At 47.0% G+C, this 25,475-nt stretch overlaps 1 protein-coding gene across 1 annotated transcript; it reads left to right on the forward strand.

Moving 5' to 3' along the window:
• Window positions 1-10,770: 10,770 nt before the first annotated feature.
• Window positions 10,771-25,207, forward strand: MSL2 (MSL complex subunit 2). The gene is made up of 2 exons (XM_030954693.1): window positions 10,771-11,030; window positions 22,883-25,207. The coding sequence occupies exons 1-2, from the start codon at window positions 10,889-10,891 to the stop codon at window positions 24,478-24,480; spliced, it is 1,740 nt and encodes a 579-aa protein (XP_030810553.1). The 5' UTR covers window positions 10,771-10,888; the 3' UTR covers window positions 24,481-25,207.
• Window positions 25,208-25,475: the final 268 nt, after the last annotated feature.

Here is a 25,475-nt window from a genome sequence, read left to right on the forward strand (position 1 = left end):
GGAGAGATTTGTGGCGCTTCAGAAGCGGGAAGGCAAGCAGAAGTGTCAGCTCGCAAGATTAGCTGTCCTCTCTTTGTTTCAAATGCCAGAAGGTATTTGTTAGGAAAACAGTCCCTGTGACACACCGGCACCGATTCCGTGCCGCCTCCTATGAAGAGGCACTGGGCTCTTTTCACGGCACGCTTTCGGACGGATGAGTCAAACCGAGACCCCTTAAGGGAGTGGGTCGGGATGTGCGGGGAATACGCAGCGCACACAGCGAGTGCCCGAGCTGCAGTGTATCCGCAATCCAGAGATCTGATGTCATCGCCTCCCAGGCAGTTCTCCACTGTGCAGGCGCAGCCATCTGTGCAGCAGATCATTTGTTACCCCCGTAGGCCACCTCCGACACCGACCACCAACAAACCACCGCCAGTTCCAAGTAGGGCAAGGTGAGTGTTGCCGTTAAGTGTGCACATACCACACATGAAATGCACGAGCATGGCCCTGTAGATACCACAAGTCTGAGGAATCTCCAAGAATGGAAATTCTTGGATTACATAGCATGTACAAGCTGCTGTACGATAATTCATTTTGAAAGGGCTCTCAGGCTCCAGTCCAGCGTCCTACTCAGAACAGACTCAGCACTGAATTCAAACCATTTTGTCAGCTGGATCTTAAAAGTCTGCAAGGACAGAGGCTGGCACACCTTTCTCAGTCTGAGTTCCAGTGCCTGACTGGCTCCATGGGGAACTGATTCCCCCCAACCCAGGTAGCAACCTGCCTTGTTTCAGTTTAGGACAGCTGCCTCTTGTCCCCTGCCTGTGCACTTCAGCCAGGAGGGGTTAGTGAGGGGACAGCCACAGGCTCTCCTGTACCAGAAAGCAGCTGCTAGGGATGTCCCCAGTGTCCACTCCAGGCTAACAAAGATAAAGCCCAGTTCCTCAGCCTCTCCTCCTGGGGCAAGTGCTCCAGCCCTTCACCATCATGCTGCCCCTCCTCACCATGATGTGCTAACCTAGACACAGCTGTATATCAAGAGATCCTGTCAGAGACCTCGCCCAGGGAAAGACACCTGACATCCACTGCTCTTCCCTCCTCCACAGAACCTCACTTTGTCACCAGAAGGCACTGAGGTTGCTCACATGATTTATTCCTGGTTCATCTATGGGGGCTATTCCCAATCACCTTCTCCATGTGACCACAAAAGGCAGCCAAGAACACTTGTGCCATGGCTTTCCTCCCAGACCAAACTGAAGGGGATCATCTGACAGTCCCAGGCTTTTTGTAGATGGGAGTAACCCCAGGCTTTCCCCAGCCATCAAGGATCCCCCTGATCTTCACAACCTTTCAAAGATAATGGTGGCATCACTGCAACACCTGCCAACTCTCTCCACCCACTTGGGTCATCCTGTCTGGTCCCCCAGAATGTGTCAAACTGGCTCAATAGCTGCTGACTCAAACACCCTGTCTTGGTTTAGAGCAAAATTTTGGGAGAGAGAGTCCCCAGAGGGGCTCTAGTAGGAAGATAAATTCAATCGTCCCCTCCCCCAACCAGTCCGGGAGAAAATACCTCCTTGGAGAAAAGTGGAAAAAAGCTGTTTATTAAACAATAGAACCTAACAATATTAAAACAATAAAACCCCTTGCCGCTCTAAAAAGAGATGACCAACTGAGAAAACCCCCCGGGTTGCAGCCCAGCTCACTCAGTCTCTTATCAGTCCTTCTGGTGCTGGAATTGTCGCAGGCCAGGCCCGGCCCGGCCCGGTGGCCACAGGTGTGAGCTGCGGGTGCTCCCCTGGGTGTTCAGTCCAGAGCAGGTTCCAAGAGGTCCAAAGAAAAAGAAAAGAAAAACCACAGTCCAGGGACTCTTCTTTGCCTCAGCCAGCTAAAACTAACTAAAAGCAAAAGGAGAGCTCTCTGTCCTGCCGTCTGTCCGTCCGCAGACAACACAGTCCTGGAGCAGGAATGCGGGGGAGTACGTGCAATGTCTGAGGGAAAAAAAACCTGTGCGATTCTTCTCTTCCCCCTTTCACTCTCTGCAACAAGTCTTAAAGGTGCAAAACTTATTATTATTCAGCATAAACCAATGAGACGATTTGGGGATAAAAGCATCATATAGTCAACCCAGGACACGCCCCCACTACTGGAGCCCCCTCCCTGAGCCCTGCCTGCAGGCACAAAGGCCTGGGGAGATCTTGGCAGTGAAGATCAGGACAAGAAAGGCACCAAGCAGCTCAGCCCACACACTGCTGAGCAGGAGGCTGTTTCAGCCCCCAGCCAGAGTGGCTGCAGGATGCCAGCTGCATTCCTGACCTATCTGTGAGATAGCTGCTCCTTGACAGCCGCCAAACAGGCATTTCACCCTCCTCACTCAGGAAGTTTCTCCTGGTCACAAAACAGCCCAGGCAGAAACCAGACCACAGATATTTGAAGCAAAAGTCTCCACTATCCCCCTCAGGTGGGTTCAGCATCACTCAGGCTGCCTGCAATAGCTTCCTAATTAAAAATACACTCAAAAGAGCAATTCTGCAACTTCAGAAATTAAAATAACCACTATTCAGAACATGGGTCACATGCAAAAGAGGTTGGGAATCTGCATTCTGGGAACAAAGGGGTTTCAAAAAGCCCCCATTCTGGAAGACAAGGGCATGGCAAGGGGAGTCAGCAGAGGAAAAAAGGCATTCTTTGGATAGTTGAAGTTCTGCCCAATAGAAGAGTAGAAGGGGAGACAGAATTGTCAAGAATTGCAGGTTACATGTTAAAAAACAGGGTGAAGAGGCCAAAAAATACTTTTAGGAGCAACTTGCTGGAAGTATGAAAACTAGTAAATTATTTTTCAAATACTTGAGAAGAAGAAAGCACAGCAGAGATTCTGGCAGTAAAACAAGCCAAGATTAAAGGGATTGTTCAGACTATCCAACAAAAAAAAATTATTATTTTTGGTTTGTTTTATCTGAATCCAGTGCAAAGGAACTTGAGAAGATTTCTGAGCTAAAAAGCCTGGGTTTTGCCTGGGTTTTTACTTGAATATTTACTGGGTACACTGAAGGTCCTGTTTCACCCCCAAAGAGTAGATTAAGTTATAGAACAAAGCCTTCAGGACCAAACTGTTTTCACCCCAGTGTTACAAGGTCCTTCAGAGATAACTTGCTTAAATTTAGTCTCTTGCTAAAAACTCCTATGGCAGGTGGCTAGTGCAATGGCAGTTTCTAAGACAGGCATTAAGGGGCCTAAGAAAACTTTAAACCTGTAAATCCAATATGAATTATGAAGCAAAATGCCAAAAAGTCCACCAACCCAACCCACAAAACCCAGTATTAGCAAACACATAAACAGGACATACTGGGGAGCAGTTGGCAGAGATTTTGTACAGAGATTCCTGCCATGCACATCTAGTGGCTTTATTTAGTGAAGTCAAACATATAAAGTGGAGATCCTGTTCATATAAAAACTCAGATTTCCAGAGGCCTTTGAGAATGTTCCTGATTAGGAGCTCTTGAAACTAAGTTGTCATTGGATTAAAAGGAATTCACCTCACAGAGCTCAGAGAGAAATGTAATTCAAGTGGATGTTAAGATGCACTGGAGAAAAGCAAACCCCAAGAATACATGTTTGTTCACAAAAGGAACAAGTTCACAATACCCCTGCAAAAACATCAGCTCCATTTTCAATAGGGGCCAAAGAGTCAAAAGGTCCTGGACACACTAATGGAGGAGGAATCTACCTAGGAATACAAAATGAAAGGAGCTGCTAGTCTCTCTGTAGGTCCCCAAGACACAAATTGCTGGAAGACTATGCTGGGAAAATATCACTGTATGCTTACAGTATTATTGCTGTTCCCTGCACATTTGTCACTGCCTGCTTTTGGAAGCAGGATACTAGACTAGTTCTGACAGTCATTTGTACAGTCCAATATTGTTAGAATTGTCAAGCTAGAGATTGTCACAAGGATGCATCAGAAACTGAAAATTCTCCAGGCAGTAAATCCCCACACTGCAAATCAGTGAAAGAGAAGCAAGTATTTTGAGGCCAAATCCAGTCACAAGAGGACTTTAAACCATGAGAAAACAGTCTCCTGATATTAGATTTTTCCATATTCAGTCAGATAGTAATTTGTGCTTGGTTTTGGTAAACAGAAGTGGGGAATAAAACCCAGTTCCATTATCAGTTTGTATTCCCGTAGGGAACCACCCAAGGTCAAAGTCAGCTGATGTGTTTAAATCAGAGGGGTAACTCAGGTATGTAAGAGGCACATTCTTGTATGTAGGGTAGGATAATCTCTAAACCCAAATTAAACTGGAGTACATGCAGAGTTGAACCAGTATTTCTGCATTAGCAGTTTGGCTCAGAATCAGCTCAACTATTTAGTGCTAATCCCAGATCATCTCTATTTGCTCTGGGCTGTTCCAAAGTGTGAGTCCTGTTCTGACAGAACTCCTGCACTCCTGGAAGCACAGGTTTAGACCAGACTCACAACCCACATCAGAGATGAGCTGGGCACTCAGCAAAGGAGCAGATCTCCAAAACTGGATTTATAGATACTAAGGCCAGAAGTGACTGCTGTGATTACATCAGACATGCTGTACAATGTGAGATTGTCTCAGCAAGATATTCTAGGAATTACATCTTTTAATCAACTATCAAGTACTTGCATCGCATTGTTAAAAGGAGAACTTCATATTCTTTGTTTGATACAGTGAAATAATCAGTCTGTACTGGTTTCTCACAAAAGTCAGAACACCTCAGAGTGAAGATGAAGTGTTTGTCAGGGGGTCACTACAAAGGACCTATTGAAAGATGTAGTTGTAGTCTTACAGCTTCAGAATAAGGAAATGCTCCATGGGGATTAACCATCTCTGTCATCAGGCACGAGACTTCTCACTACAGGACACCAGAAATGCTCTAGTCAAAAAAGAGGTGCACAGAGGACATATGGATCTAAGAAGTCACCTCCAGGAAGTCAAAGTAATACTTATTTGTCTGGATTGAGAAGAAGGCAGTTAAGGAAACAAGTAAAGCCAGTGTTTTCCAGCAGCTCTTCTGTCCGACTTAAAGGTAAGCCCGAAAAGAGAAGGGCCAGAATATCCCTGCTTAAGTCGTAACAGTAAAACAAACCACCGAGCTAATTTGTTTTGGTTTGTTTTTGAAAGAGGGGCTCCCTGTGTGAGTTTCTGTAGCACTTCTCAACCTCACAGCTCAGAGGGCAGTAGGGAAGAGCACGACGCTCCTGGAAGTAAAATTGAACAGCCAGCTCAATTATACCAATTCATTTATGCAAATGCAGAGCTTGCCCACATGCCCCTCCCAAAGCTGAGCTGGCAAACAGGTGTAAGAGCCACAGCACGGGTAGAGTGGTACTGCACCTGGACTGACAGAGGGCACAGGATCCTCCTGGCACATGGAAACCAACAAGAACCCCCAGCCTAAACAAGCAACAGCTGCCTTTGGATTTACAACTCTATATCCAGAGAAGAATTTTAATTTCTTTGTTTAGCAACACCAGAAAAACATTAACAGCTTCAGTGAGGAGGTGGACTGCTGTGAGCTCTATCAATGCCCTCCTTCTATGCTTCTAACATGCATATTGGGAATGTGTGTTGTGACACTTTTGAAAGGTAAGCTAAACAGATTTTTTTTTCCATTAGCTGCAATATAAAGTTCACTCACATGGTTCATGTAAGTACAACTATAAGGCAAAAATAACTGAAAAAGGGATTTGATCTCACTTGACAGAACTTCAGAGTTGCACAGATAAACCTCTTAACTTCTGCTTATACAATTTAATAACAAGAGGAGGAATTTGATTACCAAAGATCTAATATGATATGCAAAATGCATGTACTTGATGCTGATTCAAATAGAACAATTATTAGGCCAGACATGCTCACACAGCTGGAGAAAAGCTATTGCAGCTACACCCACTAGCCTGGTTCAAATTGGGGAAGGGCTGGGAGAACTGAAAGAGAAAGATGTGCTGAACAATAAATGCTGGAGGAGATGCCCTACAAGTTCATTCTATGAAAATTCCCTTCAAATATATCCCCCAAATTAAGTAAATGAATTGTGGGGGACTGGCTTGTGGAGAACAACAGGCAAACCCCTTAACAATAGTGACATAGAGGGTGGGGTTTGTACTGAGATCCCAAGGACCTTAAAACTGTTGGGGAATATTCCTTCTCGGGTTCTTGGGAATCCAAACCACAAACAGATTGCTGATTATTTGCTGGGTGTTTCTGAAAGCAGTAGATAGTTAAAAAATACCAAAGAATGCCAAACAAACAAAACCCCACACACAGTTACAAAGAACTGGTGGGTCTAACAGGCACTGCTATAAAACTGTACAGCATTGAATATTCCAATGTCCAACAACTGATAAGAAATGTTCTGGCTTAGAACAAGGAATTCCTCCTACCAGTAGTGACACAAATTGTACTGCACTATTCCAGGTCTCAAGAATGATAATGGAGATGCCTGTTTTGTTTTGTTTCGTTCCCTCAAAAAAAAAAAAAAAAAAAAGCTGCTTGCAAAAAACAGACCCAAATAAAAAAGCAGAAATTGGCTTTATCGTATGTGGAGGCAAACTTGAATGAAAGGGCCATTGCAACCACTCCTATAATCAATAAAAAGGGGGTCTGTGGTGTTGTGAGTGTGCACCTCTCAAAACAAAACCAGCAATTCTCAGAGAGGGACATTGGTAAGAGATTAGTAAACAACTGGAATATGTTTCTAAAAAGTGTGGCCACTCTGGAATAATGTAAAAGAATACTTTTGAACACTGAGGAGAAAAATTGTTATAGTGGTGAAGTCTATGGTTTGTTCATGAATATAAAAGGGAGGCAAAACCAACGGACTGGGAGTACCAGTATGCTCTGCTTTACCAGGATTCCAAAGGCATGGCATGGTTGGACACCCCCTGGAATATTTGGGAGTTACAAAACTAAAAGGACAATCCTATGAGACAAGTTCAAGGCAAATGAAAAAGGTACAAACAAGGGAATTGGTGCAGCTGCTTGTACTGTAGGAGCAGTTTCTGCAGCTGTGTCTCATTGGTAGCCATGGGTCACTTCACAAAGGGCCACAGGCTTTGGAGAGCTGTGGCAGCCATCCCGAGCTCCTCTGACTGCTTTCTGGCCAAAGTCAGTCTGTGTCTTTCTCAGAGGCTGTGGGGGGATGCTTCTTGTTCCTTTCTTCTGCAGTTACTGTGATTACCTGTTTGTTTTGTTAATTCATTAATAGCATCAGCTCAGAAAACACTGTGTTGTTGGAACTGTTACAATCCCTGTGGTCTTAGCCTGCCTTATGATACTCAAAATGCAGTGACACAGAAGGAAGCCTACATCAAGTCAAACAAGCAAGCAATTAGAAACAAGCTTGCCATTGGCAGCCTGCTGAGGGAAAAACCAAACTCCCTAACAAAACAACAACTAAACTCCACCATTTTATTCACATCCAAGCTTTCAGAGGCAGTGTATGTGCTTACCTGTATTGTTTTCCTACTCAGTTGATACCTCTCCCTTAAAGATGCAGTGCTGCAGTTATCAGACACTTTAGGATGCACCACTTCCACAGCAGAGCTACCTGAACACCTCATGTTCTTTATTATTATGCACTTACAAAGGACTGTTCACTGAGATCTAAATGTTTAGTCTGTTCAAGTGCTGTAGGGAAGAAACAAAAGCTATCACCCAAGGACCTGGGCCATTAACACAGGTATCTGTGTTTGCAGAGTTAATAGGCAGTATTCTAACCTAATCTGAGCAAGGAGTCTAGTTTTTCCCAAACACAGAGCATTGAAAGGAACTGGAAAATGAAATAACATTCCTATTCCACCCTTATTTTCCAGTGAAAGGGGATTTACTCAATGGTTTATTGAGTGTTTCAGTGGTTGTTCAAAGTTAAGCACCTGCCACTGGCTAGGGAGGGAGACTGGTCCCACAAGGCTGTTAGCATGAGGGAGCAGCAAAGGTGGCCAGTGCAGGGGGAGAGGTGAGCCAGGGAGGTAAGAGCAAGGCAGGCAGGGCAGTGGTAGCAATTACAAGAAGAAGTACCATGGTACCTGAGTGAGGAGAGCAGAGCAGGGTGAGCCCCTGAGGAGCAGCCATCTGCAGCAAGGAGCAGGTCCAAGGGCAAAGCAGGCAGCCAGCAGGGCAGACACAGAGTCAGGGAGCAGCAAAAGAGCAGCTCTCACGCTTGAGAGAAGCTCCTAAAGCACAGCAGAGAAGGCTCAAGTGGAACTTTTTCCCCCCAGCTGTTTCTCAGCACCTGATGGGGGTCACACAGGTGCAGCACATCAGGGCTGAGCCAAGCCCTGGGGCAGGAGGCGGCAGCACTGGGGGGGCACTCAACCCCTCAGGGTTACTGTCACCACCCCCCTTGTTAGGGTCACAAACAGCTGAGGCCCTAACCCACCCTCCTGAGACAGCAGGACTCCTCCTGCAGGATAGTGATGCTGACAGACTGGAACAAATGATCAACAGAGGCAAGAAAAACGATATCTGCTGCTTGGACTGCACTATTAGAAATGAACTCAAGGGTCTGGATAGAAAAAAAGTGAAATTCAGCAGATCAACCAGCAATAATGGGGCAAAGAAAAGCACTATGGCCTTCCTCTAGTTTAAAAGGTATGACCTAGTCAGTTTTGCTACTCCTGCAGTTTCATATTCTATTATTACCATAATTTTCAAGAGTAATAATTCTTTGTAGTTCTAGAGAGTTCATATTATCTGTCTTGCCAGGACTGTAATTGTTCTTAGGTGGAATCCCGAGCTACTAATTTAGCTCCATCAGTGAGTGACAGAATAGTGTAGGTTAATGCTGTGGATGGGGATAGTGAAGTTTGGCCCTGGAACCCTATTGCTGAATCCCAGCCTGTGGATGATACCTCAAAGGAGTGTATCCCAGAAATTAGACAAGCCTGGTAAAACTCTGGGTGTTGGGTGGCAAATAAGTTCCTTGCCTAAGAGCCAGAGCAGCATGAGAGGGAGCTGGGAGGGGTTGGGAGTGTTCAGGACACAGTGTGTTCAGAGTCTGGCAGAGGATGTGATACAGGGAGGTGTGTATGACAATGTGGACACGGTGGGAATTTTCTGGATGTTGGCTTGGTTCAGCACGGAAGGTGTTCCTGGCAGTAAGCTGAAGAGGGAATTGGGCATTTTACAAGCAATGTAACAGTAGGCTGATGCTGAGAATGAAGATGCTGTGCCTTGGAGTGAAGTCCAGAGATGGCTACTGAGTGTTTGCTGGGAGGCAGAAGGGTGTTGTAGGTTACCACGTGTGGTAACATGGAGATGCACCCACATGGGCTGTACCTGGGCTGTGTGGGAACAGTGCCAAGTGGGGAACGAGCTGCTGGTGAGGACCACAAGTGCTAAATGAGTATTTGGAGTCAAGACCCAAATTCCTGTTTGTTGTGTGAACACTCATTTTGTGTTGGGCTGGAAAGAGTGGGGCGATTCATGAAGTGAACAAGGAACTAAAAGACACAGGTGGAACTCCTTGATTAGTTTCACATGGGCAACTCTAAGTGAACACAGAGGGCAATGTGGGAAAAAGGAGAAGCTCTGTCAGGCAGTTCCCCAAAACACCAAACACAGAAGCAAGGAGAGGGCTGCCCAATGGTGCTGGCAGTGTTGCAACACAGGATCTGGAAGTCTGTGGAATGGCCTTGGTGCTTACGCACGAAATAAAACAAGTTCCCTCCATAAACGTCCTGCCTGTGTCTGTATCTTGGTCATACCTGCCCTCAGCCTGTGCATCCACTGCTGTGCTGTACATGGGGTCCCCAGGAGGAACAATTGTCACAGACTTCTGTCCTCAGAGCCGTGTATGGGAGGCTGGCGATGTCCTGAGGGGTTTGTGCGCTCCGCAGCTCCCGCGCCACCTCTCCCAAGAGCTGCCAGGCCCCATAGGTCCCCGGCCTCGCTCCGTGCCGGCGGAGGGGCCGATGCGTCAGCCTGGAGCCCGAGGTATTGACAGGCCTGGCCGCAGGTTCCAGCACGGCCTGAGGGCAGAGGCGGGGCCGCTTCCTCGGCCCGAGCGGAGGCGCTCGCCATGACAGGGGCGGGACGCGGCGTCCGCGCCCGGCCGCCGTGAGGGGGAAAGCCGAGACACGGCGAGGCGGGGGCGCGTGAGGCGCTGGCGCGTGAGGCGGCGCGCGCGGCCGGGGCTCCGTGCCGAGCCCCGAGCGCCGGGAGCTCGCGGGGCCCATGGCGGGCGCTGAGGCGGCGCGCGCCCCCCCCGCCCTCCTGCGCGCGGCCCCCGCTGCCGGCTCGGGCGCCGCTAGAGGGCGCCGGCGCCCCCCGCCCCGCTGCGGGCGCGCATGCGCGGCGCGGGCGGCGGCGATGGCCCCGCAGTGACGGCCGGATCTAACGGCGCCACCGCGGAGCGCGCGCGGCCCGCCCGGCCCTGCCCGCGCGCCCACCGGCCCCGCGCAGGAGGCGGCGCCGCCGCCGCGGTGATGCGGCCGCGGTGAACCCCGGGTGCCTCCGCCGCCCTCCCGCCGCATCGGGCAGCGCGGCCCCGCCGCCGCCCCGCGCCCGCTCGCGGATCCTGCCTGCGGCCGCCGCCATGCCGGGCCGCCGCTGAGGGAGGCGCCGACAGCAGCAGGGGCCCCGCGGCGGGGCGGGTATGGCCCGCAGGGACCTGCAGTAGCGCCGCCGCCGCTGCCGCCCGGGCCGAGCCGCCGCTCGGGCGAGGCCTCCCCCGCGGGAGGCGGAGGAGGAGCCGGCGCGGCCCCCTCTGGCAGGGGCCGCCGCGGCCTCCGCGCTGCCGCCGCCGCTGCCGCGCGGCTCCAGGTGGCCCCGGACCAAGGTGACACCCGGCCGGCCCCCGCCCCGGGGCCACCTGCCCCCGCGGCCCGCGCAGACCTTCTTCGCACCGCGCAGCCGGCGGCGAGCGAGCGGCGGCGATGAACCCGGTGAATGCCACTGCTCTCTACGTGTCCGCGAGCCGCCTGGTGCTCAACTACGACCCGGCGGACCCCCAGTCCTTTTCCGAGATTAACAAGCTCCTGCCCTACTTCAGGCAGTCCCTCTCCTGCTGCGTGTGCGGTGAGGATCTTTCTTTTGTTCCTGCACAATGAGCCTCCCCGGGGCTCCCGCACGGCCCTGGGCCCGCACCGGGGCTGCCTCGGCCTCGCCTCGCCCGGCCCGCTCCGGGGCAGCTCCCGGCGAAGTTTGCCGGGCCCGGAGTCCCCGGTGCCGCGGCCGCCGGGGGGGCGGCTCGGCGCTCGGGAGCGGCGGAGTGGGAACTGCCCGGGCTGAACCCGCCCCCGGCGCGGGGCAGCCGCGGGCAGGGCCGGTCACAAGGGCAGGGAGGCGGCAGGGGCTGTGGCTCGGCAGCCGCGCACGCTGCCAAGGCGGTGGCGGCGCGGAGAGCGTGTTTGCCTCGAAATGCAGCGCTTTATTACGGTCACTGCTTCACCGAGGGTACGGCGGTTGTCAGTGGTTATTGGAATACCCCGGTGTAGTGGAGTTAATCGCTTTAAAAAAACGATGACTAAGAGCGAGTGTGGTAAAAGATACCCCAAACGAAATACAGACCGTAGAGGCAGGGGAAGAGGAACTTCTTAATTTTTTTCCCCCTTCTTGAAATGTAAACAATAAGTAATTCCGACTGAAAGCCAGGAAACAAATAACTGATTTTGGGTTTTTTTGTGCCTAGTAGATAAATGTTCTGTAACGATAATTACCATAAAAAGCAAACAGGCTGGAAGTGTGCTGGGCTTTCCCCACTCCTGTCCCCCAGAAAAGAGCGTTCCGTGTGCTTTGGGCAATGGCAGTGTCCGGAATTTCGGTGTTACAGGCTGGGGAATACTGGGAAGGAATTGCATTCTGCTGTGTTTACGGAGTGGGGGCATGTGTCCGTTCCTGGAGGAAGCTCTGGAATAAACTGTTAGGTTTCCTTGAACTTCCCTTTGAAGCCTTAGTCGGTGTCGGGAGGGCGCTCTGACCTGTCAGACCTCTTGGTTGTTAAATTTTTTTAAATCTCCTTTTTTCCCTCTGCTAGTTTTAAGTCCTGTCCTGTTTGTGTTTGTATTTTCCTGACAGAGTGGTTTTATGTTCGCTGTGTTTGTCGATACCGATGAGTGTGTTACACTGGATTTGAATTGAATTACTGGGGTTTAGAAAGTTAAATATTGTATTTATTTGTAGGATCAGGATTTAATTGTTGAGACGGCTAAAGTAGCGTTAGATGCTTCCTATCCTCTCGCTATTGGCTCCTCCCACTTAAAGTCTTTGAAAATAGAGATCTGTTTGCACTGGGAAAGAGGGAGCCCGTTCCCAGGATCTCTGCATCGTCATTTCCTGAAGTAATTTGTCTTAAGGATTTTTCCTCCTGGAATCCCGATGCTAGTTGATGCATCTCTGTTTTTTATTTCTTATCACCTTAGGCCCGATTGATTCCAGCTCCATTTGTGCTTTTTTCCCATAAATTCCTCCTGGTTTTGGTCAGTCACCAGACTGCTTTTGCCAAAAAATATGCAAATATCGTTCTGATTTTATTTAATAAGATATTTGCATTGCTGTGCTCTCTCCACTTTAAGCCTGGTCTTCTGAAATATGTTCTTTGTTCTCCTTGCCTTGCCTTCTTCCCTTCTTGGCCTTTTGCAATCTTAATTTTACACTCTGTGCTGTTGAAATTGTCTATCTTTAATTTGTCCCTGCCCAAATTCTGAGCTTTTTTCCCCCTTCTTCAGCTTTTCTTGCTTGGTTATTCTTCCACTCTCAGTTTTGTAGAGCAAACCAGGTTTTTAGTTTGTTTTCTTCTATTTCCTTGTGCCTCCATGGATATTCCTATTTAAAAACTACCTCTTGATGGTTCTGCTTTCTCTCTTGACCCTTTATTTTCTTTGAATATTAGGGTTATTCCTTTGGTGTATATATATATTTTTTCCTACTGTGGCCAGCTTTCAGATAACTGTAGCTGCTGCTTATTTGAAATGTTTTGCTTACAGCTGATTAACCAGTCTTATCTGTGCCTCCTGGACTCCTGTTTGTGGTGTGTCAGTATCCAGGGGCCTCAGTAAATTCCACACTCTCGGTGAAGCCATGCAGTAAAACAGAGTTACTCTGGTGTCTCTATAGGGCCTGAGGTGGCCATGGGGGAGTGGGCCTGCTCCACACAGAACTGCTCACTCTGGTGTCCCCAGTGTCACAAATCTGCAGTTCAGACTGGTAAAGGCCAGTCCATCTTTTCTCGTTTTCTTTTTGTGTTCCTTTTCTCTTAGTGCTAAGAGCTGTTACACCTTTTACACCTTCTGAATATTGAAGGTCATTAAACCCTGTACAACCATCAGCCATTTAGCTTTGGTGTTTTAAAAGGTAAAAGTCTAATTACTGAAGTAAAGGCTACATTGAGAGATCATGACAGTGAGCACTGTGACCACTCAGAACTCTGCCAGAATATTCTGAGTTGGAAAGGACCCACAAGGGCCATGGCATGTTAGTGAATGGCCCACGGAGGGACTGAGCACAGAACCTTGGTGTTCTCAGCACCCTGCTCTGACCAGCTGAGCTAACTGGGCACTGTGGGTTTGGGTTGGCTTTTTTGTTTTAATACTTGAAAGCTTTTCTCATGCTCACTTCTTGCTGCCCTGTTTGTCTGTTTATACCATGAGACCCAAATATCTGGCTCTGGGTCCATGGACATGGAACTGGGAGTGTCTGGTACTTTCCTTGCACAGATCTTTGTAAAGTGCTTTGTTGGAGAAATGCTGCAGGAAGTCTCACTAGTGGTTAAAGTCTCAAGTGCTGGCCTTCTAGGAATTCCCTTGGGAAGTTACTCCACAAATTAGTGCTCCTTATGTCATCAGCTTTTTCTCAGTGTGTAATCTCTCTTGAGTGCATTCGGTAATGCTTTGTTATGCTGTAGGTATTAATTCTATAGTCGAGATTGTCCCTTTAATTTTAGGGAACCGTTTTTAGGAGAAATGAGTGCTAGCTACATAAATCAGCTAACATTGCTGGGCTTCCACTGTGCTCCCAAAGCACGAGGCATAAGCCAGCTCATTTCCTTGTGATCCCATAGTCTTTTACACCAGCTCACATAGCAGGGGGTGGCAGAAGTTTTTGGACCCACATAATTATGAAGTTCTAATTAAAGCTCTGATTTCAGATTCAGATTGGCACACATGGAGTTGCAGCAGTAGAAAGCCAAAATGTAAATACAGTATGTCAGTGCAAGTCAGCTGAATCAGTTCTGGGTGGATTCAAGGTCTCCCTCTTGCCTCATGATGGGTGATAGGGGTTCAGTTCTGTAGCTGGAACAGCCGTGTGTGTATTTCTAGGATTTCAGTGTGATCATGTGACACTTTCCTGGACAGTGCTGTAGGCAATACATCATCCTTTTATAGGGATGTATAAGACAATATTTCCTAGAGCTTTTAAAACTTGAAAATAACTGCTCCCAAGTGTGCATTAGGCAGAAGGGCTGTGCCTTGTGTGTTTTGAGGATGTGAAATACAAGTTTCAGCCTCTGGAATAAAGTGATTATTATAAAATTGCATGTTAATACACATTTAGTTTAAAAATAGCATAGTAGAATTTATGCAACAAATTTCTAGTTTTAAAGGGGGTGTCCATTGGATAAACACCTTAGCAGTGCCATTTTCTGGTTCAGATACCAGTCAGGTAATGGAAATCATTGGTCTTTTCAGCATTAAGAGCCTTCTCTGAAATGCTTGTAAGAGATAGGATTGCCAGTCAGATCAGCTTAGCTTTTTATCCATAGAAAACTTCATTATGGAATCTCTGAAAGATATTTCAAAGGTATGTGAAAGATGGTTATTGCTGTTTGAGAGAGTTCTTGGAAGCTGGCAGGGCTGCAGGACAATGCTTTATGCTTGGCCAGGAACCCATCTGGTGCTGGGAAATACAGGATGAGAATACAGTTCTTGTCTTAAACATCCTGTAATCCCAGTAAGGGGATGTGAGACAACATGTGGCTTTAGGGAGATTAGGGGGGAGGAACAAAGAAACCCATGGCAGCACAGACTGGTACCTCACAGAGCCCCATCCGGTGCTCTGAGGCAGCTCTTGATGATTTTAGCCAGGGGGTTGAAGGCTCAGTGCTGCAGCAGCATTGTGGAAGCAACTCCCAAGCATGGGCAATGGCATGGATTGCCTAAAAAGTAAAATAAAAACTGTTAACTTTTGTTTTTCTATATAAAGATTAGTGTAAAGATGTTATTTCCCTCCTGCTCTTGTTTAAGAGCAATAGCCTGTTTTGGGAGTTTTGTACTGCCAAAGTAAGTTGAATAGAGTGTATAATATAATTACATATTATAATCAATTACACTTGGCACTAGATCTGAAATGTCTCCATTGTTGGTGGTATACAGTTGTGTAAAATTTTCCACTTTGTGCCATTCTGTCCATGTGAAACCTTCTCCTCCTCTTCCTCTCCTCTCTCTGAGGTTAATTCTCCTTTGCTTCTGCAGTTCCTGTGTCCCCCAGTGCCCCTCCCTGGTCAGCAGCTTTTGGGGTGTGGTTCCTGGTTCCAGGCCCCAGGCAGAGCTCAGTGCTGTGGGCTGCACTCTCTACTGGGAAATGGTGGGAACTGGGCCTGGACAGTTGGACTGAACTTCCCTCGAAGGGGAGGTACTTGAGTGACACCTAAACAGATGGAAACTTCCTGGAAAATTCAGTTTCCTGTCACAGACATGGAATAAGGGAGATGAAGCAAATTCCCATTCTAATAAAACTTAATTATATGGATGATACCGAAGTTTCCATTTGGGATGTGAGCCATGGCTACGTTGAGCTTGGATAACAGTGTTAGAGTGAAAAAAACATGAGTTTTTAAAGTTTTGTGATGGAAAAGTTTAGCTTAGGATTTCTTCCTTGTCCATTCTTCCTAGGTTGAGGAGAGTGAAGGCTGATTCATGATCTGTGCTACCAGATCAGAGCTGCCTTTTATGTTTGAAAATTGGTCTGGTTCTGTGGGGTTTTTTAGGTATTTTCTTCATTTACATTTCTCTTCTTTGCTGTTTTCAGTTATGAGAAATACTATAAACAAAAGTACTGGTAGTTTTTAAAAGTACGTGATTTTCCCCTTAAAAATGGTCATGAATGGTTGCCAAAACACTTCTGAATTTGTGGAGAATGTGAAAAATAATCAGCATCTCTGAAACAACCATCAGAGAGCATGGACCAGGGGACTAAGTACGTATCAAATACCTTCTGCTGCAGGTATTTTGTTTGTGCTTGGTCTGGGGAGCAGTTGTCTATAAAATGTCCAGTCACACATCTCTGTATACACCAATTTTTACTCAAGAACATGTTGGGTGATTTCCTCTTAAAATCTCCCTACTCAACTTCATTTCCCTTTCCTGTTTTCAAACCCTGTGTGTGACTCCTGGGAGAACTGCTTTGTCAAGATTGTCTGCATTGTACTGCAGAAGTTTTGATAACAGAAAGTTCTGCCAGTAGAATTTAAATTGGTTTCTAAACTAAAAATACTCCTCTGCCTTAGAGGAAAATTGAGTAGGAAGAGAAGTAGCTGTGGTCCCCTCGGTGGCAGCTGGGTGCCAGTGACTTCCAAAGAGGGTTGCAGGCTGTCTTTGCTGGGATTGGAGAGGAGCTGGGAGGTGATGGATGGCTTTGGTGGTGCCTGAGGATATTGATTAAGGCGATTGTGTTCCCGAGTGTTTAGAGAGGAGTTAATGTGTTGCCAGGAGGCATCTTTATTGGGATGGCTGAGCTCTGCCATCCTGGGCAGGGAGCACTCCAGCACCTTCCTCTGCCTCTGTTTGCTTTGCTACCCAAGATTTACAGTCATGCCTCTCAATACGGACTGAGCATTCCTAGATGTTGTGTTGGAGCTTTAGTAAGGGCAGAAAACATTCCCTGGGGCTGGGCAATGGCTTGGGAAGTGATGGCAGTACAGCCTGTGCTGAGCTCGGTGCTTTGCAGGGAGCACAGAATTCCCACTCTCCTGGAGGCACTGCAGTGATGGAATTCGGTGTTCCGGGTCTCCTGAGCCTGTCCACGGCTGGCTCCCTCTGCTCTGTGCCCTTGGACAGCACACTTCACTCTGAGATTCTCATGTTCCAGCATTTTTGGTTGGTGTGGAAAAATTGTTTTCATTACTTTTTGATTGCTTGGGGAATGTGATGAACTTGATCTATAACTTCCAAAGCAAGTTCTCTTGTGTTTCTGCAGCTTAGAAACATGTTATACCCATATTTTACACCCATAGGAGAAATGTTAACTTTGCTGTTTGAAACTTCTCAAAATACAGCAATCTTGACTTTTGGAAAACATCATTATGTGAAAATTTTACACTGCATGGTGAAAAAGATTAATTTATCCATCTTCTTAAAGCCTCAAAGTTTGAATTTTATCACCTAGTTTGCTAAAAATACATTTAGAATTTTTCCAGAGGTCTTGTAAACACAAGGACTTTCAAACAGAACTATAACTTTGACATAGGACTTGGTAAAAATGTTCTGTTGTTTCTTATGTGGGGGGTGGACTCAAGGCAGTCAGTCCCTTCTGCAATTATAATGCAATTTGTTGTAGTTTTTTCCCTTGAACTTTAGCTAAATAGGTTGACTGTATTTCTCCAAATATGAAGAAAAATACTCTGACTGTCTTCTGATCATGGTTAATTTGGGTTCCCATGGTGTTCAGGCAAAAACAGTGCAGTTTTTATTTTGTCAGAGAGTTATACAAACATTAATTCATTAGTCACAACTGTCCCTATATGAGGGTAATAATGTCTTTAGCAATTTTTTCATAGTTGTGTGTTCATGGAGAATGTGCAGAAATATTGAGTAGCCAGCAGAATGTTTTCTCTGATAAAATTTTGAAATAAGTATTTTTAGTTGATTTGGGGTTTTTTTAGTGTTGGTTTTTGTTTGGTTGTTTGTTTTTTTGTTTTTGTTTTTGTTTTTTTGGTGTGTGTGTGTGTCCCACATTTCCATTACACCCAGCAAAGAATTTATAAGTGTTTGTGGATGTCTTGGTCAAATTCTGGTGATGTGGTTGGGGTGATCTAAGGGCAGGGTGGTGTTTGCAGGAAGAAATAATTTCTCATAGTTCACAGGGAAACTCTCATTGTTTCTCAGAGTTCTGTGTCTGGAATCTTGGGGAACATTTTTTTGTTTCTACTTTTTGGCCGATCAGTTTCTCTGTACAGAACCTCGTGTCAAAGCCCATGGAAGGATCACACATCTGTAGTGCTGTAGTTGTGAACTGCCCTTAGCTCTATTCCGTGCTCTGCAGCTGTGGTTCAGAGCTGTGCCCCTGCAATATTGCAGAGATGTGGTTGTGTCTCAGAGCACGGTGCTCTGCACATTTAGGGAGTGTGTTTTGGGAATACTGTGCAGTGGGTGGGACACCTGGGGACAGGGCATCCAGCAGGTTTCACTGAGAGGAGCTGCCCAACATTTTACTGCCTGGGACAACTGCTAGGGCAGGGGTGGGACAGACATCAATCATTCTGGGGAATCTGGCTCCTGACTTTGGTGCAGTTTTGGTGAAATGCATCAAATCCAACGTGGTCCAGCCCACCCTAATGTAGGTCTGGAAGTGGGGGGGGCTTAGGTAGGGCTTGGGATCTGTGAGACCCTTCTCTGCTGATATGTCCATGCACTAATCTCTGTCAGTCAGAATGTGTTCAGTTTTCTTGTTTTCTAGGAAGTACCCAGATCTCCCACCCCTCTAAAACAGATCCCACACATTTGTTGTATTCCTCTGCAGATGGCTGACAGACCTTTTTGCTGCTCATCATATGCCTGCCTGTCTGTCGTCAGATAGTTTTGCAAATAGAGCTTTTAGGGGGTTTATCCAACTCGGGAAACGCTGCTTTTGTGAGGGTATTTTCTGTTGTGTTTTGCCTTAAAGTCTCGTTGAGCTGCTGCTCATTCTTCAGTGGGCTCCAGCTGATCATTTCTTGGGTGAGAAGATGCTGTGTGGAGTGGCAGGGAGCAGTTCAGGGAAGAGCAGGGTTTTTCCTTCCCACCGTGCTGCAGCTGAAGCCCTGGAGCTGCAGGAGAGGGGTGGCTGAGACAAACCCCTGAGCAGTGGTGTCACAGGCTGTGAGATCCAGCTCCTGTCCTTCAGGAGCTCCTGAGCTCTGAAGCTTGGACAAGCTGTTGGAGCTTTCTGGCTGTTGCTAATTATTTTAGTAGAAACAATCAGATGATGTTTAATCCCAAAATGAAAAGACTGACAGTACAGCGGTGCAGCTGTCAAAGCTCCAGCTGTGGGTATGACTTTGGGGTCTTTGGCATGCAGAAGTCTATGTGTGAAACCTCAGATGGGTAGAGCTTCCTGTTCCTCAGAGCTTGGTAGAGGCTCAGCATTTCTGTTTCTGTAGTCGTGGTTTATAAATAAGCTGGTGCTCCCTGTGCTGTTTGATGGGCACAGATTGGTGGGTGAGCTGCCCTCTCCTCCTGTGTGCCATGGCTGCCCCAGTGCTGGCTGAGCACCAGAGTGCTTCTGGTGATCCCAGTGCAGCCAGGATCAACCCCAGGGATATATTTGTGTTTGTAAAAAAAAAATTTGCTTACTTTTTTTCTATTTTAGTTCATGAAATTAAGATTTAATAATTAAATAATTCTTAAGGCTTTGGTTGGAAAAGCCAAGATAATTTGCAGTGATCGATTTTCCAGTAGCATTTCCAAGGACCCTAAATTAGATATTTGTGTTTACCCCTTTCCTGCCTTTGCTGAGGATAGGTGAGAATGGCTGGAGGTACCTGTTCAAGCCATTCTTCCCAGTGAATTTCATCCATTAGGAGCATATTTGCTGGGTACAGACACCTAACGATTGTTTTGATTCCCAATTCTTCTCCTCCCTTTGGTCTCAGAGACACAATTTGCAGATGCTTCCCCTTGTCCCTGCAGCTGTGAAATGCTCATTAAGGACCACAGCAGGAAGTATTCTGTGTGGTTTAAGTGACCTCCCTCCAGCTCCCGGGACAGCCTTTCTCTATCAGCTGGGGTGTTTGGTAAATAATATATTAAAAGTTTTCCCTCTGTATATGCTCCTCATTAATTTTAAGGGCTGATATTAAGGAATGTATTTAGTCAAGCTTTCTGAAATCAGGATAGTTAAGAACTGATGTGGGAGGAAAGTCTCATATTGGAGGCTTTGTAAGAACACAGTTTTGCTTTTGGTGTATTGATAAACCCCTTAGAAAAGAGAGTGAGAAAAGACAGAGCAGGGTTCAGTAGCACCAGGCTGCACAGGGCTGTGAAACTGAAGGTCTGCAGTGAGTAATTGTGGAAGAGTCTAACGCAGGTGAGTGGCTGCACAATAAAATGAAAAATTACATTTAGCTTAGAGAAATACTAAATTATAAGCATGGAAAAATGTTAAATTCAGGGCCCACCATGTTTATATTTTGGAGATATGTATAAATTTTTAAATTTCTAGAGAGGAGCAGCACTGATGGCCACCAGGCAAAAGAGAGATCTTGGCCTTGCAAAATCTCGAGGTTCCAGAAAGGCTCAGCTGCTGTTTGTGGGACAGTGCTGCTGACTTAGTGCCCTCCCTGAGTATTACAAGTACTGAAACTTATTTTTATGGAAATTAGCATCTCATGGTTAACATTTGTTTTTAAACATGTCAGTATTAAGACTGAAGAGAGTGATAGTGCCAGAGAATCCATACAAGAGAGAAACTTTGAAGAATGAATATTGAATGAGATGAGTTGAAACAGAAAACATTCCCACAGCTCAGGCAATTCCTAATGTCTCTCCAGTGTAGGTTGTCTGGCATTTACTGGGAGTAGAATTTGCTCTGTTCTTCCTGGCAGTGAGAGCATGTGAAGTGTTTTGTCTTGTCAGTCCGTCTGGTTTTTCCCTCAAAGCCTCCAGAAATTTAAATTTTCCTGTATCTTCTTTTAGCATTTGTACTTTTTCAGGAGTTTCAGCCAAATTTATTTTGGGAGAAATAAAACACACTGTTGGTGATGCCTTTTCTAAAAATCTAATTAAAAGTTAAGGTTGTATCTTGTTATTTGGTGCCATTTCTGAAGTATTTTAGTTCTATAAAGCATAACTCAGCCTTACTGTCCTAAGGAGCCAAGAGAGGCTACTGGTGGATGAGGAGTGCACCCAGCTGCTTTGTGTCATTAATTAATTGGGAATTAATTAATGCTGGTAGCTTTTGGCCCTGGGAGCACTGTAGTTCCAAGGCTCTGAAGTGTCTGTACTGGCCAGGGCACAGCTCCTGCTGGCTGGTCCTGTTGGACTCAGGATCCAGGGGGCTGGACCACTCTTGGGGAACTCTGCTGAAGGACAGAACTTCTTGAAGGAACTGGTGGGATTTAAAGTTTTGGGTTTTTTCTGTTCAGGGAACTTTTCTCCTGAAATCAAGTTCCATCTTAGGACCACAGTGGCCACCTCTGCCTGTGTTGTTTGTATTGTGTCATTTCAAGGGAACTTGGGAGAAAACCCAACAATTCCCCCTGCAGGTTAGACTGTGGGACTTCATGTTGGCTTTAAACCCTCCCAGCTTGATCTGATGAGTGTTTTGTCTTCTCCTGGTGGGGTCTTGTCACACTGTCACACAGGGCAGGGCTCATTCTGTGCCAGCTTGCTGAACAACTGGATTTCTCTCCATTTATTAGAAATTACAGTGTAATGCCAACCTGAGCACTGACTCTTGTGATTTGTTTCTCAAAACCCAGTTTACATCAAGCCACACCTACTGAATGATGGCTCAGGTGGAGGGCTGGGAGCAGCCCCTTCCCAAAGAGGGATCAGGGAATGCAGGGAAAAGGGATCAGAGAAGTGAGCCATGAGAGAAAATATCTTTGTTATTTTGGGGGTTTTATCCCAGTCTGATTTGATACATGCACTTTGCTTCCTCTTCCCAAGTTGTTTAATTTTATACACTTGTTGCAGCAGATTGTTTTCACTTTGGAAAATCTGGGTGGGAATTCCCTGATGGCTGTAACTCATCCAGCAGAGGCTCCTTATGAGAGAAAGGTCTGATCAAAGCTGAGAATGTGCTGCTGGGAGGGGAGGGAGCTCTGTTGCTGGGGATGACTATAGATACTCTGCAATTTAATTTAGGAGATGGAATATCTTTCTGGCCTAGAGCTGCCTGGAAATAGCAAAGCAATACTGTCACTTTTCTGGATATAGGAACTAGTTGGATTGTTTCTATACAGAATTTAGTTTCACTTGTTGTTTCATATTTTATCCTTAGGTAATATTTGAGTTGTTCTTAAGGAAAACCAAAACCATTCTTCCAGGTTTTTACAGTTTTGGGGATCTGCAGACAAAACCTTCTAGATTGTCAGTGTTGGGGGCCTGAAACTTTCTAGGCTGTCAGGGGTGTGTGGGTTCCTTTAGTAGCTGATTTTTATTAGTGTTTTTATTCTAAACAGTAAAATATTGAAAAAAATCTTTATTCTGATGGTTTCACTAAATGCTAAATGAAAAATAACACAAAGTCTGCTGTGTCTTTTTCTGTTTAGGGGTAGATATTTCATAATTTTTACATTCCTTTCAGAGTTTTCCCTCTCTCAGATCTGTTCCCATTTGTTTTTACTAATTCCATTAAAATCTTTGCAGTAAGTTATCATGGGAGTTTATTATTTCACTTCTGGTAAATTCATAGAAATCTTGTGTGTTCTGTAAGTTTCTGTGGACAAAGCTGAAGGGGAGAAGGTGATCACTAGTGTTGTAGTTGAGAATGTTTCTTAGGGCTGCAGCACACAACAAGCTGTGGTGTGATGGTTTTCTAATTTTATCTAGTGTTTTAAAACCAGGTTGGCAGCTGTGGGAATTTGTACAGGCAGTTGTTTGGATGGGATGTTTTCTTGTGAATAACTCAACTTTTTGAGTAACTTTTTTTGATAGTACAAAAAAATTCATCCAGTAATGTCCCGGAAACCTGCCTTAAGTCCATTGTAATCTTCCTTTTCCTTTTTCTCGTAGGAAATTTGCTACAAGACCCTATTGCTCCTACCAACTCCAATTGTCAGCATTATGTCTGCAAAACGTGTAAAGGCAAGAAGATGATGATGAAGCCCTCGTGTAGCTGGTGCAAGGACTACGAGCAGTTTGAGGAGAACAAGCAGCTGAGCATCCTGGTGAACTGCTACAAGAAGCTGTGCGAGTACATCACGCAGACGCCGCTGGCCCGGGACATCATCCAGGCCGTGGATTGCTCTGCAGACCTGCTGGCTCTGCTCAAGGATGGGGCACCGCTCCATGAGGACACCGAGAAGTCCTCAGATGCAGCCCTGGCTCTGTGTCTGACGCACTCCCCGGTCCCTTCCACCTCGGAGCTGGCGACGGACGCGCCTGGGGGGTTCACGGCGCTGCCCGAGAGCACGCCCAGCCTGGACCTGCGGGGCTCTGTCATCAACGGGCTGCCCCCCTGCAACGGGCTGGCGGTGGAGAAGCTGGGCGTGAGCATCCCCTCTCCCGAGCACGCCAGCGCCATCGACGTGTGCAGCACCGGGGATTACATCAAAACTGAGGACATCCCCGGTGGCCTGCAGCCCGTGTGTGACACCGTGGCCACCAGCGACCTGTGCCCCGCGGGCATCGACATCTGCGGCTTCAGCGAGGACATCAAGCCGGGCGGGTCGCTGCTGCTCAGCGTTGAGGAGGTGCTGCGCAGCCTGGAGACCGTGTCCAGCGGCGAGGTGTGCGACTCCAACCTGCAGCCCGCCTTGGAGGCCAACATGGCCAATGGCCCCTTCCTGCAGCTCTCCCCCCCTCCCCTCAGCCATAACATTTTCATGGCCACGGATGCTTCTCCTCACGGGCTCTCCTGCACGGCAGCCACGCCCAAGGTGGTGAAGCTGAACAGGAAGCGCTCTCGCTCCGAAAGCGACAGTGAGAAGGTTCAGCCTCTGCCCATCTCCAGCATCATCTGCGGCCCGACGCTGGGAGCGTCAGCTCCCGTGACGGTCAAACAGGAAAATAAAATGTCTTTGCAGCCTATTGCGACTGTACCTAATGGAGGAACTACTCCCAAAATCAGTAAAACTGTGCTCCTGTCTAACAAAAGCGTGAAAAAGAACTTAGAACACGCCCCTAAGAAATCCCACCCGAAAGCCAAACCGGGGGTGCTGAAAACAAAAGACAAGGCAAAGGAGAAAGTTCCCAGCAGTAACGTTATGCCAGGAAGCCCAACGAAAACTGTGTATAAAAAGCCACAAGAAAAGAAAGGGTGTAAATGTGGTCGTGCCACCCAAAATCCAAGTGTTCTTACATGCCGTGGCCAACGCTGCCCTTGCTACTCTAACCGCAAAGCCTGCCTTGACTGCATATGCCGTGGCTGCCAAAACTCCTACATGGCTAACGGGGAGAAGAAGCTGGAGGCCTTTGCAGTGCCAGAAAAGGCCTTGGAGCAGACTCGGCTTACTTTGGGCATTAATGTGACAAGCATTGCCGTGCGCAATGCCAGCACAAGCACCAGTGTAATCAATGTGACAGGGTCACCAGTAACAACGTTTTTAGCTGCCAGTACACACGATGAGAAAAGTTTGGATGAAGCTATAGACATGAGATATGACTGTTAAACCTTTCTTTCTTTTCCCTGCCATCCGTAGGGGAACTGCTACAGGTTTAAGGCAGCTATGGTTCTGTTTAACTTGCTGGAGCTCCTGCGTTTAGATCACTTGTATCAAGTGTTTTTCATTGCTATGTTCTGTGTATTAGTGTCTGGGAAATAGTTGCAGATAATGGAGGAGTTACCCTAAAACTGTTTTTAGTTCTTACAGCACCTCATAGTTTGAGATGGATTGCTGATGTAAATGATTTTATCACAAGATCTTTTGACAAGGAATATATTGACCTCATTGTACTTGCTCATGCTTTGTGCTCAGTCAAAGCTTCGGCTTCAGTGTAGCATCCAGATAGTGCATCTCAACTGTGCTAGATGATGGTGTAGAGAAATAATTATTTGATGGGTTACAGTCACCATGAGCAGGAAATGACCTGACATTCCTGTGGGAAAGGCAGCACGAGCTGGGGGATACACTCCGGAAAGGGTAGGTAGTGGTGATTGTGAGAATTGGTTGTGCCCTCCACTGAACAGCATACAGTTTAAAAAAGATTAATAAATATACTGAGCTGGCAGGCCAAAAGGCATCTCAGGCTGCAGGCAAGGCTCAGGAGGGTCGGGTGGGTGGCAAAGGTCGAGCTCCAGCTTGGTTACCCAGTTCTGGTAATGACATCATCATCCTTGGGGTTTGTCTTCCTGACACTTCACAGGTCACGTCCCTGCTCACTTGCCCCTCTGTGCCAGCCCCCCAAGTCACTGAGGGGCTGGGGCAGAACATCACTGGTGGCCTTCAAAGGCTCAAGTTCTGTTAGCACCATCCTCTCCCTTTCCCAAGTTCCTGCTGTTTTACTGCTGTTGCTTCTAGGGAAGAGAAGGGGTCTTGTGGGTTACAGGAAGTCCTTGGCTGATTTTCCCCCCTCTGGTGCTGATCAGTGCCAGGGCTACAGGGAGATGCTGCAGCACTTATCACCACTGGGGGGTTGTTTGATCAGGTTTGTAACAGAGCTGGGA

This window comes from Camarhynchus parvulus, chromosome 9 (genome assembly GCF_901933205.1).
Source record: "Camarhynchus parvulus chromosome 9, STF_HiC, whole genome shotgun sequence".
NCBI lineage: Eukaryota > Metazoa > Chordata > Aves > Passeriformes > Thraupidae > Camarhynchus > Camarhynchus parvulus.